The sequence below is a fragment of the Engraulis encrasicolus genome, chromosome 7 (assembly GCF_034702125.1).
Source record: "Engraulis encrasicolus isolate BLACKSEA-1 chromosome 7, IST_EnEncr_1.0, whole genome shotgun sequence".
Classification (NCBI taxonomy): Eukaryota; Metazoa; Chordata; class Actinopteri; order Clupeiformes; family Engraulidae; genus Engraulis; species Engraulis encrasicolus.
Window position 1 is genome coordinate 42209384 of NC_085863.1, and position 12466 is coordinate 42221849.

The 12466-nt window shown below is 45.1% G+C and overlaps 1 protein-coding gene across 4 annotated transcripts in view; it reads left to right on the forward strand.

Moving 5' to 3' along the window:
- trim37 (tripartite motif containing 37) overlaps positions 1–11711 on the forward strand; it is a 22690-nt gene extending 10979 nt beyond the window's left edge. For 3 of the 4 annotated variants that reach the window (XM_063203597.1, XM_063203598.1, XM_063203600.1), the window contains 18 exons: positions 109–159; positions 1040–1121; positions 1322–1398; positions 1672–1756; positions 2852–2946; positions 3159–3273; positions 3445–3582; positions 3825–3908; positions 4436–4584; positions 5153–5232; positions 5528–5671; positions 6358–6467; positions 8341–8560; positions 8892–9041; positions 9555–9663; positions 10804–10916; positions 11062–11145; positions 11332–11711. In XM_063203597.1, coding sequence (XP_063059667.1) covers positions 109–159; positions 1040–1121; positions 1322–1398; positions 1672–1756; positions 2852–2946; positions 3159–3273; positions 3445–3582; positions 3825–3908; positions 4436–4584; positions 5153–5232; positions 5528–5671; positions 6358–6467; positions 8341–8560; positions 8892–9041; positions 9555–9663; positions 10804–10916; positions 11062–11145; positions 11332–11390 — 1945 coding nt within the window. In that variant the 3' untranslated portion in view covers positions 11391–11711. The remainder of the gene's footprint in view (positions 1–108; positions 160–1039; positions 1122–1321; positions 1399–1671; positions 1757–2851; positions 2947–3158; positions 3274–3444; positions 3583–3824; positions 3909–4435; positions 4585–5152; positions 5233–5527; positions 5672–6357; positions 6468–8340; positions 8561–8891; positions 9042–9554; positions 9664–10803; positions 10917–11061; positions 11146–11331) is intronic. The other variant, XM_063203599.1, reaches the window with a different exon arrangement.
- The last annotated feature ends 755 nt before the right edge of the window (positions 11712–12466 follow it).

Sequence of the window (12466 nt, forward strand, 5' to 3'; positions counted from 1 at the left end):
TGCAGTAATCCGTTATTACACCTGTACCAGCTGACTTGACTAGGACTTGACACACACACCTGCCCCACCTGTGCCTCCTAATGTGTTTGTGTGTGTGTGTGTTTCCAGTGAGCTGGTGCCGGCGTATGACTCGAGTGTGTTCGTGCTCTCCAGCTTCAGGTGAGTTTAAAATTGTTTTTTTGTAATGCTAAGAAGTGAACTTAATGACAAGTTAATGTAATGTAAAGCACTAGCTCAGGAACTATCCTCAGTAAACATACTGACTACATGACATGCCAATTTTCATTTCACACTGAAATAACACGCCACCAAAACAATCACAGTACATTACACTTAGGTGATACTTTTATCCAAAGCGGCACAGTTATTATCAGTAAAAGTTATTGGTTGCACTGCAGTCCCTGGAGCACTGTGGGTTTAGGTGCCTTGGTTAAGGGCATTTTAGCCATGGATGGAAATATAGGGAGAAGTAAGGCTGGGGATTGACCCTGCAACCCTGTGATCTCAATTCAATTCAATTATTTTATTAAGGGATAGCCCCTTGCGATGTTCAATCTCTTTTTCGAGGGGGTCCCTAAAAACATCAAATACATACATTACACACAGTCACACATCCACATTAGAGCTCTTCATCACTACAGGCTAAGCAGTCCAACGTCTCTACCCCAAATTGATTTATTGGAAAAAATCAGCAAGTAACAAAAAAAATATATATTTGTATAACACTAAAAAGAAATGATAAATAAAAGACAAATAAAGGACTCAGGAGAAAACCACAGTTGAACAGAGGTATTAAAGCAGGCGTATAGACTTTTTTGTTGTTGTTGCTTCAAGTCAACGACCAAGAAAGCAAGTGCTCTGGTCACATGAATGCAGAAAACTTAGTAAGGATGATTTGAAGAGAGGAAAATATGAAAGATCTACAACCCAACTCCCTAACCCTTACACCATGGCTGCCTCGATCATGAAACAGACATGCATGCTTACTGCATTTGTAACCATTTTAGTCACATGACTGTAACTGTGTGTGTGTTTGCAGTACTCTGCGTCAGCGTGCGGATCCTGTGTACAGCCCTCCTCTACAGATCTCAGGGCTCTGTTGGAGACTCAAGGTTTACCCTGTAAGTACACATACACACACACACACACACTCACACTCACTCTTAAGGTGTTCCCTATAAGAACATACACACACCTAAAGACATAAGATTTACTGTAAGTTCCACTAACTGTAACGCTATCGTATGGTGCTGGTATCTGTGAAATGTGCTATGCTTTGTAACTAAAAAGTGTGTGTGTGTATGTGTGTGTGCGTGCGTAGGATGGTAATGGTGTAGTGAGGGGGAACTACCTATCCGTGTTTCTGGAATTGTCTGCTGGACTTTCGGAAACCTCCAAGTAAGTTGTGTGTTTGTGTGTAGCAGCAACTGTCAAACGATGTGCCCGTTAGATCTTTCTTGTGTAAATGTACCGGTAGCTTATTTCTGCAAGTGTATGAGAAGACATTTCATTATTCACAATACATGTGTGCGTGCGTGCTTGTGTGTGTGTAGCAGGAACTCTCAAGCAATGTGTGCACATTTTGTCTGCAATGGAAATGTAGCCTATTTTTAGTAAATTTCTGAAAAGACGATTTTGTTATTCACATATTGCGCATGTGTGTGCTCGCAGGTATGAGTACCGTGTGGAGATGGTCCATCAGGGCTCCAGTGATCCCAGTAAGAACATCATACGCGAGTTCGCATCCGACTTTGAGGTGGGAAAACTCTACTGTACACTACACTACTGTTACTACTACTAGCAACATACTAGTACAGGGCTTTTTCTAGGAATTTTTGGCATGAGGGAGCATCATGGCAGGTTGCGGGGGTGAAGGGGGGGAATTTATAGGGGCGCTCAAAAAAGTAATTTATATATCTAAAAAAAGAAGAAGTATGAGGGTGGACCCGCGGAGGTATGAGGGTGGAGCGCCCCTATTTCCCCGTTCAGTAAAAGCCCTGTAGTACTACCATACTACTACTCATAGCACCACACTGCACAACTATTACTATTACACACTATTAATAGCGCCATACTACAATAAAATAGATAAATACTACTAGCAACTTACTAGTTAAAACTACACTACACTACCCATACTACACTACTACTAATAATAATAGCAACACACTACTAATGCTATTAATAGCACCATACCACTCAGCTGTTTAGCATACTACAATCAATGCTATAGCCTAGGCGTCTGAGCCCATCTCCTAATTCTGCCTGTCTCCTAATTCCGGCCCCCTAACCTATATAGTAGAGGTACTGGCCATATCATTAGAATAAAAAAAAGTTGATTTATTTCCATAATTCCATTTGTAGATGCATTGCCCCTATTTTTTTGAACTATTCCAATCATTCATTGATTATTTTTTACGTTGTATATGTTGGCCTTCCAGCTCCAAAAAAACATGAATTGAGGAATTCGCATTATTAGAATATTGTAATAAAATCACAATTTTCTTCAGAAAAAAAGACAAATTCGGGTCACATCACATCAGTTGAAATTTGGTACTTTCTACATAACATGTCAATGTTCAATACTTGGTTAGGGCTGTCTTTGTCTTAATCACTGCCATGATGCGTTTAACATTTGAAGTCAATGGCAGAGGCATTGCATGGGAGTTCTGGAAGACCGAATATCCTTGATGCTTTGCCGTCAGCTGTTTTTGTTTGTTTGATCTGGTGCCCCATACTTCACTCTTCAATATACCCCGTATATTTCCATGCCACATTTTGGTGCTAACTCACCAGTTTAATTCTAACTCACCAGAAATAAAACCCCATTCATTTGTGTGTGTCTTTGTAGGTGGGAGAGTGTTGGGGTTACAACCGTTTCTTCCGTCTGGACCTGCTGGCTACTGAAGGATACCTGGACCGCCAGAACGACACACTCATACTCAGGTACACACCGTTAATCATTTTGGATGCATCATATTTTTCCCCTTTCTTTGCTTAAACATTTGTTAACGAATGGAACAATTAAATATCCTAATTTAACCTTTATGGTGTATTTCCTTCCCCATGCCTATGGGATGTCTAATTTTCTAAGAGGTGCTTATAATTTATAATTTTGGCCTCGACTCGATTGTAAGAACAACCTGTGTTGTGTGTAGGTACCAGGTGCGCTCTCCAACGTTCTTCCAGAAGTGTCGAGACCAGAGCTGGTACATCGGACAGCTAGAAGCAGCACAGAGCAGCTACTTGCAGCAGATACACCATCTTCAAGAGGTACACACACACACACACACACACACACACACACACACAGCTGAGAGCAGCTACTTACAACAGATACACCATCTACAAGTGGTAACACGTGTGTGTGTGTGTGTGTGTGTGTGTGTGTGTGTGTGTGTGTGTGTGTGTGTGGTGTGTGTGTCTACGCGCGTGTGTGTATAGCGTCTGGCAATGCAGCTGTTCCGCAATGAGAAGAGTCCAGACCAGCGGCGAAGCGGAACCAGAGAGAACCGACCGGAGAAGGCCTCAGAACTCACTGCAACAGAACCAACTGAGGACGAGAGGGTAGGGGAGAGAGAGGTTTGTGAGTGGTTAAGACAGAAAGACCCTGTGTGTGTGTGTGTGTGTGCGAGCGTGTGTGTGTGTGTGTGTGTGTGTGTGTGTGTGTGTGTGTGTGTGTGTACGTGTGTGTGTGTGTGTGTGTGTACCAGAGTCTTGATTGCAGAACCAACAAAGGGTGAGCAAATGGGGGTGTGTGTGTGTAAGAGCTGTCTAACAGGGATCTGGTGTGTGTGTGTGTGTGTGTGTGTGTGTGTGTGTAGGCGGGTCCTGAAGAGGAAGGGGTTGTGACTTCCAGTAAGACAGAGGAAGATGAAGAGGACAAAACCCAACAGGACGACACTAACGTAAGCAATAGTGTGTGTCCGCGCATGCGTGTGTGAGAGAGAGATGGGACGACAAGTGTGTGTGTGTGTGTGTGTGTGTGTGTGAGGGGGAGCGACCCAACAGGACGACACTAATGTTGGAGTGTGTGAGAGTCATACGACACCAACGCAACAAAAGATATTACATTCACACCAACACTGACCATGATGTCAGACATCAGGGTACACACACACACACACACACACAGCTGACAATGGACATGGCGCCAGACGTGAGTGGGGAAAAGTGTCCAATTTAAAACCTCACTGAAGAAACCAAATGTAGGGGCTCATGTTTGTTGTCTTCAGATGAGTCCATTGTTGCCATTTAATACATGTGACTTGTTGTTATAGTTGCTTCCAGTTACTTGCATGGCTAAACTGAAAGTGTGTGTGTGTGTGTGTGTGTGTGTGTGTGTGTGTGTGTGTGTGTGTGTGTGTGTGTGTGTGTGTGTGTGTGTGTATGTGTATGTGTGTGCGTGTGCGCGTGCGTGTGCGCGTGTGTGTAGGAGCTCTCCGACGGGGATCTGGATGTGGATGTGTGTGAGGTGGAGGAGAGTGAGGAGGTGTGTGTGACTCCTCTGGACGGCAGCTCCACATCCGGAAGCTCCACGGCAACCAGCAACACTGAGGAGAACGACATTGACGAGGAGACCATGTTAGTAACAACACACACACACACACACACACACTCCAGCAACACAGAGGAGAAAGACATCGACGAGGAGACCATGTTAGTAACAACACACACAGACACAGACACAGACACAGACACACACACACACACACTCTCCAGCAACACAGAGGAGAAAGACATCGACGAGGAGACCATGTTAGTAACACACACACACACACCAGCAACATTGTGGGCGGTGGTAGAGGAGCCGTTCGGCAACCCAAAGGTTGCAGGTTCGAGTCCCGCTCTGCCTGACTCCGTGGTTGTGTCCTTGAGCAAGATACTTAACCCCAAGTTGCTCCTGGTGGCAGGGTGGTACCCTGCGTGGCAGCCACGGCCACCGGTGTGTGAATGTGAGTGTGAATGGGTGAATGTGAGGCATACAATGTAAAGCGCTTTGAGTGCTCAAAGGAGTGGAAAGGCGCAATATAAATGCAGTCCATTTACCATTTTTACACTGAGGAGAACGACAACGATGAGGAAACCATGTTAGTAACACACACTAAGTGTGTGTGTGTGTGTGTGTGTGTGTGTGTGTGTGTGTGTGTAGGTCTGGTGATAATGATGTGTACGGAGCTACTCTGGATCTGGACGACAGGAATGCAGCTGACGACACAGCTGGAGCCACTGGTGAGAGATACACGCACACACACACACACACACACACACACACACTGGAGTTTGGATAATGGAAAGAACTCTCTTTCTCCTCTACATGTTATTGCACTGGGTATTCCGGTGGCACATGATGGTTTGCAGGATGTCTCAAAATGTCAGAGCAGCAATGGCATCCGACTGAAATCAATGTGTTGTCTGTCTGTCGGTCTCTCGGTCTGTGTGTCTGACTGTGCCTGTGTGTGTCTGTGTGGCTGCGTGTGTGTCTGTCTCACTGCATGTGCGTGTCTGACTGACTGTGCGTGTGCAGGTGGTTCTGCAGTGCGTGGGTCTCGGCGTGGTGCGGCTGCGTCTAGCTGTGCGTCTGGACTTCTGGAGATCGACCCGGTTATACTGATACAACTACTGGACCTTAAAGACAGACACCACATGGACACATTGTGGAGCAACCAGGGTACACACACACACACACACGCAACCAGGGTACACACACACACACACACACACACACACACCACACACACACACACACACACACACACACACACACACACACACACCCAGGGTACACACACACACACACACGCAACCAGGGTACACACACACACACACGCACGCAACCAGGGTACACACGCACGCAACCAGGGTACACACACACACAGAGACACACACACACACACACACACACACACACACACACACACACACACACACACACACGCAACCAGGGTACACACACACACACACACACACACACACACACACACACACACACACGCAACCAGGGTACACACACACACACACACACACACACACACACACACACCTAACACGGCAGCAGGTCAAGAAGTGCCATTTGTGAACGGATTAATGCATGCTTTACAATTAATGTATCCATCTTTCTTTGTGTTGAGCACAAGTTTATATCAGCTTATGTGACATGCTAACATATAACATCATCTCACAATTCCATTATTCACACTCTGATCCAGTACTTTCGAAAGCATCCTCATTGACAGCTCTTAACAGTATATGGGAAGAATGGTTTGCTAAGGTTTGCTCACAGTGTTTTGGCACCGTATGATTGGTATGGATGTTTTTAAGAAAAATATTTCAAATCTCTCCTCTCCTCCTTGTCAGGTGCGGTGGGTTGTCGTAAGGATGGTGACCGTGATGGGCGGAGTCAGGCAGTGCGGAGGGCAGCCCCGGACTCAGGGGTCCTCATTCGCCTCAAGGCCCAGATGGCCGAGGTATACATGCACGCTAACACACACACACACACACATATTATCCCTACCTCTCGCGAGCCATGCTGTGTATGTATAAGCTTTATTACAGGCTCAAGGACCACAAGAGACAATACAGCACACAGATCAGTAAGAAATACATCACACATTTATATACATACACTTAATACAACAACAAAAAAGAAAGCTAGTGAAGGCACATATACCAATGTTCCCATATTTTAGACATGTACCTCACAGAGCCACGACTTGGATCTGCTATCTGAGCAATAAGCTCATTTGTGGATCCGTCCAGCCTATTCATGAACTTAAAACAGGGTTCGTACGGTCATGGAAAACCTGGAAAAGTTATTTCCATGCCTGGAAAAGTTATGGAAAACGTTTTTTTTTTTTGGTCAAAAGTTTTGGAAAAGTCATGGAAATCTATCTAGTGTTTCATCAATTATCTTTATGAACTTGATGCCGCGCTGTAATAAAATGTAAATAGCCATGAGTTGTCATGGAAATGTTGTCTTGCGCAGTTTGTGCATGCTTTGTTGCCAAATTGAGTGTTTTGCAAATAAGGCAGGTTGTAGTGGCTCCACATGGTTTTCATGCATTTTTTGTGCTGGAAATCAGTCACATCTGGCAACAGATCATTACGCACGAGCTAGATGTAGTAGGCCTATGTGAGGCGTGGTGAGAGCTGAGTTCTACACTTCTAATAATAACGATGTTACGGCTTGTCGTGAAATGTAACTTCAACAACGCATGGCTTTCTAAAGATTATCAACAATGACTAACAAGAGGAGGACGAACATTTTGATGTGTCCGACTGTGAAGCGCCACTTGTCAGCCACCTGAAGGGCGAGATAGTTCTACAGTGTTGCCTCCAGCTACTAACAGGTTAGCAATTATAAGCGTTTTAGCGGTAGCTAATGCCAAAAGGAATACAACCCTAAGACCTGTTTGGTGCTCTAATTTGCCAGATACAGCTCCAAGTGAATCTTTATGCATTCGGTAAGTCCAGACATATTGATATTGAGAATCAAAGGTGCACCTGCCAGTGAATTTGTCCGTTGCGCTGAAAGGTTAATGAAATCCGTACAGTATGTGTAGACACGAGCCAAACAATTTCCAATGTCGGCATGACGCGAGTGTTTTGAAATATAAGCGGCAGCGCCAAAAGAGTTTTAAACGTTATGTAGCTTTGTTTCAAATCAGTCAGATCGTTGCAACACAAAATGAGGCTCACTGTCACATCTCGTTGAGTGGGCGTCACACTATGCCACGAGCAGTGCACTCTTTCCACCTTTTTTTGGCTCCATCAACGACCACAACAAATGACAACAAACATTCTTACAGGCGCTTTGGACTGTTGTGCTTAGGCAGGTGTAGAGGTAGACTCAATGTTTTCTAAATTACTTGGGCAGGATGAGCATCTACCTCCATGGGCATGTTGATATAAATACACATTTGTCTTCATGATAATTTCACAACCTAATTTCCTATAGACCTGTTCATTTGCATTGCTTACTCAAGGCCTACACCAGAAGTGAATAATATAAAATGCAATATTAGTGAATAATATAATTAATATACTGGTAATACAAAATATAGGCCTAGTATAATGGCAGAATATAGCATGTAGTGAAACATAGGCTATATGAATATATTTACATATTTATAATGTAATATATAATATAATATGCCCCCACCCCGCGCGCCGGCGATTAGTCATTGTTTTTTTGGTCCTAGAAATTTAGTAAAAGGTTATGGAAAAGTCATGGGGGAAAATGGTGAAAAAGTGTATGAACCCTGTTAAAAGTGAGATTTCTCACCAAAGCCATAAAAGTAGTTAATGTGTTAATGCGTCCTATGCTGCTGTGTGTCTCAGGTGCGCAGCAAGATGAGCGACGTGAAGGGCCAACTGGAGGCCCTGGGAGGAGACGCACACCCACCCCTCACGCCCCCGCTCACACAGGCCCGCGCAGCCTCCGTGCACACACACGCACTCACGCCACCGCAGCTATCGCCCCCTGTGGAAGAGGAGGATAGCGGCAGGAAGAGCGACGCACTGGACATGCTGTTCAAAGGCAACACACGACACACACGCGGTGAGAACACACACACACACACGGTCACACTGGAGATGCTGTTTCAAGGTAACACAAGACACAAATGCAATGAGGACACACACTCGTTCAGACACTAGACATGCTTTTTCCAAGGAAAAACACACCCACGCGGCCAAATTAGGAACTTTTTTGTGTCGTTACATCATTAGATTTCAGTCTTAGACGGTCTTGGCCTCAGATAGGCACATTTAATACTGAATACCGAGTGTATTCTAGTGTGTGTGTGTGTGTAGACCCTGTTGTGTTTATCTGAAATGGACTGTGTGTGTGTGTGCGTGCGTGCCTGCGTGTGTCTTTGTCTGTCTCTCAGGTGGTAAGAAGTCTCCCCCCAAGGCGGAGGCTGTGTGTGTGTTGGGGGGAGTGTGTGTGTCGGGGCGCCGTGCTCAGGAGGGGGGAGAGAAGGAGATGAGGGGAGGCGACAACGCAGAACCATCACACACCAGCCGAGACAACACAGAGGGTGAGGTGTACACACACACGCACACACTCTGTAGAGTCACTACACACAAACACGCAGAGACAACACAGACGTTGAGGAACACGCAGGCACGCACACACACACACACACTGTAGAATCACCACACACACACACACACTCTGTAGAATCACCACACACACACACACGCAGAGACAACACAGAAGTTGAGGAACACGCAGGAACGCACGCGCACACACACACACACACACACACACACACTGTAGAACCCCTCCACACCAGCAGAGACAACACAAAGGGTGAGAAACACACACACACACACACACACACACCTATACCTATACCCATGGTTTCCATACATGTCTTGCTAGGGTCATTCTTTTGCCACGAGCATACAGGCTTCTGTGTTTCCTGCAGTTCTAACGTAGACCACCTCTGTATGAGCCCACAGCAGTGACCTTTATTGTGTGTGTGTGTGTGTGTGTGTGTGTGTGTGTGTGTGTGTGTGTGTGTGTGTGTGTGTGTGTGTGTGTGTAGGGGTGGTGGTGAAGGTGCGTAGTGTCCACAGCTCTCCTCCGTCTCTGGGCAGCTCAGGGGAGCGCGAGGGGGGAACGCTATACACAATCAACGGACTCAAGACGCGCAGGTGAATAAAACACACACACATGCGTATCAGAAGCGGCTAACGCATACCATCAAGCTCTTCCTAGAGCAGGGGTGTCAAACTCAAATTGACTGAGGGCCAAAATCAAAATCTGGAACAAGGTCGCGGGCCGAACCCAACATTTATTTTAAAATTTGGACTTAATTTATGAGTACATGCGCTTCATACTCATAGTTAAATTTCACACACACCCTTTCCCATCATATATGATAGCTCAAATGTATCTGCACATCATGTGACACACCAAATTTCTTGTTCAAGTCTTTTTTCACCATACATTAATGGTGTATGTGGGCCAAGGCCAACTGTAATACACATTTGAAATGATCTCGCGGGCCGAATAAAATGGCTCTGCGGGCCAGATTTGGCCCCCGGGCCTGAGTTTGACACCCCTGCCCTAGAGTAAAGTTTAGATTATGCTCCTCTGTTTCCGACAATTCGTTGACTGGTTGCTCTTCTGGCAGCAGGGATTTTCCGTCATACTTGACACCCATTTACTCTCCAGTACTGGTAAAGGTCATTTTCCCTTCATGTGTTTTTCTCAGGGAGCTTGGGAATATTTCAGTGTTACAATACAGATTTCTGATCTTGATTTCTAAATCCAAGAGATGAAGTGCCAAACAAGATGTTGTAGATTGCCTTAAAGGGACACTGTGTGAGATTTTTAGTTGTTCATTTCCAGAATTCATGCTACCCATTCACCAATATTATCTTTTTCATGAATATTTACCACCACCATGAAATTCTAAATATTCATTATGACTGGAAAAATTGCACTTTTCATACATGAAAAGGGGATCTTCTCCATGGTCCGCCATTTTGAATTTCCAGAAATAGCCATTTTTATTTGCAAAAATGACTGTACTTGGGCCATACTAGAAAATATTTGTTTATTACTTAGGAAACTATCATGAAAAGGTCAAATTTGGCAATAGGCGACACAGTTTCAATGAGCAGCATAGTTGCAGTACCTTTTTTGACCATTTCCTGCACAGTGTCCCTTTTAAATACTGCTCAGAAAAAAATGTTAAACTAGACTTACACTGACACATGAACACGCACTCATACACACACCAAAAGGTTGTGTTTGATCTGAAGCCCTGTGCGCCTCTCTCCTGATAGGCCTGGGCTATTGACTGACAGCTCTGTGGAGGGCGACCCAGAGGCGGGACCTACAGAATCCCACCAATCAAGACTCACCGTGGCCGAACCCTCCTCCTCACGCAGCGACGACGGTATGGGGTGTGTGTGTGTGTGTGTGTGTGTGTGTGTGTGTGCGTGCGCGTGTGCGTGTCAACGCTGCCTTGTGTGTGTTTTAGTGGATGGATACATACGTGTTTGATGGTTACATTCATATTGTGTGTGTGTGTGTGTTTGTAGGTGGCCTGATGAGTAGTGACACTGAAAACGAAGACGATGGAGATCCTGAGGATTCATTCAACACCCACACACTGCCTGACACAGGTAGGTACCATGGCATACACAATTACACACACGGGTGTACTGTACACACCCATACTGACAGGGGTGCACTACACTGCTTGAGACATGTACATTAACACCAACACCGTGTGTGTGTGTGTGTGTGTGTGTGTGTGTGTGTGTGTGTGTGTGTGTGTGTGTGTGTGTGTGTGTGTGTGTGTGTGTCAGGTGACTCTCTGCTGTCTGACGAGGTGTCGTTCCCGGCTGGAGAGGCCACCGAGAGGTGATGAGATGCGTATCCATGACAACCAGATGATGATGATGATGATGATGCGTCTCCTTGACAACAAGATGCCCCGCCCCCTCACTCCTCATTGGTTCACTTCGTTTGTTTGTTTACTGTGTGTTTATGTTAGTTGGTTTTGTTGATGTGATTGTACGGCTGCACTTTTTTCCCCTCCCTCTGTTTTTTGAGAGAGTTAAGAGAACGTTACCAGAACAAGGTGAATAAGACACACACGTGTGTTTTGTGTTTGTGTGTGTGTGTTCTGTTTCTGTAAGGTATTTTGGGAGCAAGCGGTTTAACTTTTATACCTTTTTGATTTTTTTTTTTTTAATTAAATTTTTGTTCTTCACTATTTTATTTTGCCCTCGTTTTTTTCACCCTGTCTAGTGTGTGGCGTCTTATTCCTTTGGGCATATCAGCAGTTTGCAATAAAAGTGTGTACACACGTGTGCACACACACTTCCCCTCAAATGTAAAGGCATACGGTATGTAAAGTGGACCAGTTTAGTTCATGTTGAAGTTACTCGCATACAGAGTAGTGTGTGTGTTCAGTGTTTAAGACCAGAAGGTATATTGTGTGTGTGTGTGTGTGTGTGTGTGTGTGTGTGTGTGTGTGTGTGTGTGTGTGTGTGAGAGAGCAAGCGAGTGAGAGTTCCAGGAGTACATGTGAGAGTTCCCTGCTTTGAGGCTGAAACTGCATGGCTTTTGCTTGACTTAGAAGAAATGAACTTTACACACATACACACACGCGCACACGGGTGTGTTGCTCGGTGCTGCCTGCTGTGTGTACCAGGTGGTGTGTGCATGTCCTTCTGACTGCTTGCGTAGCTCGTATGTGTGTGCATGTCTGAGGTCATGAGTGTGTGCTGAATCTGCTGTATATGCCTAAAATGCCTCACACTTGGAGCAAAATTTGTGTGAGTTTAGTATGTGTATGAATAAAGGCGCCTGTGTGTGTGAGCGAGAGAGAGACCAATAGTATTATGGCGTAGGGTGTGAGTTAATGTTTATGCATAGTGTGTGCGTGGTGTGTATGCATTGTGAGTGTGTGTTGTATGTGTGTGTGTATATGCCGAA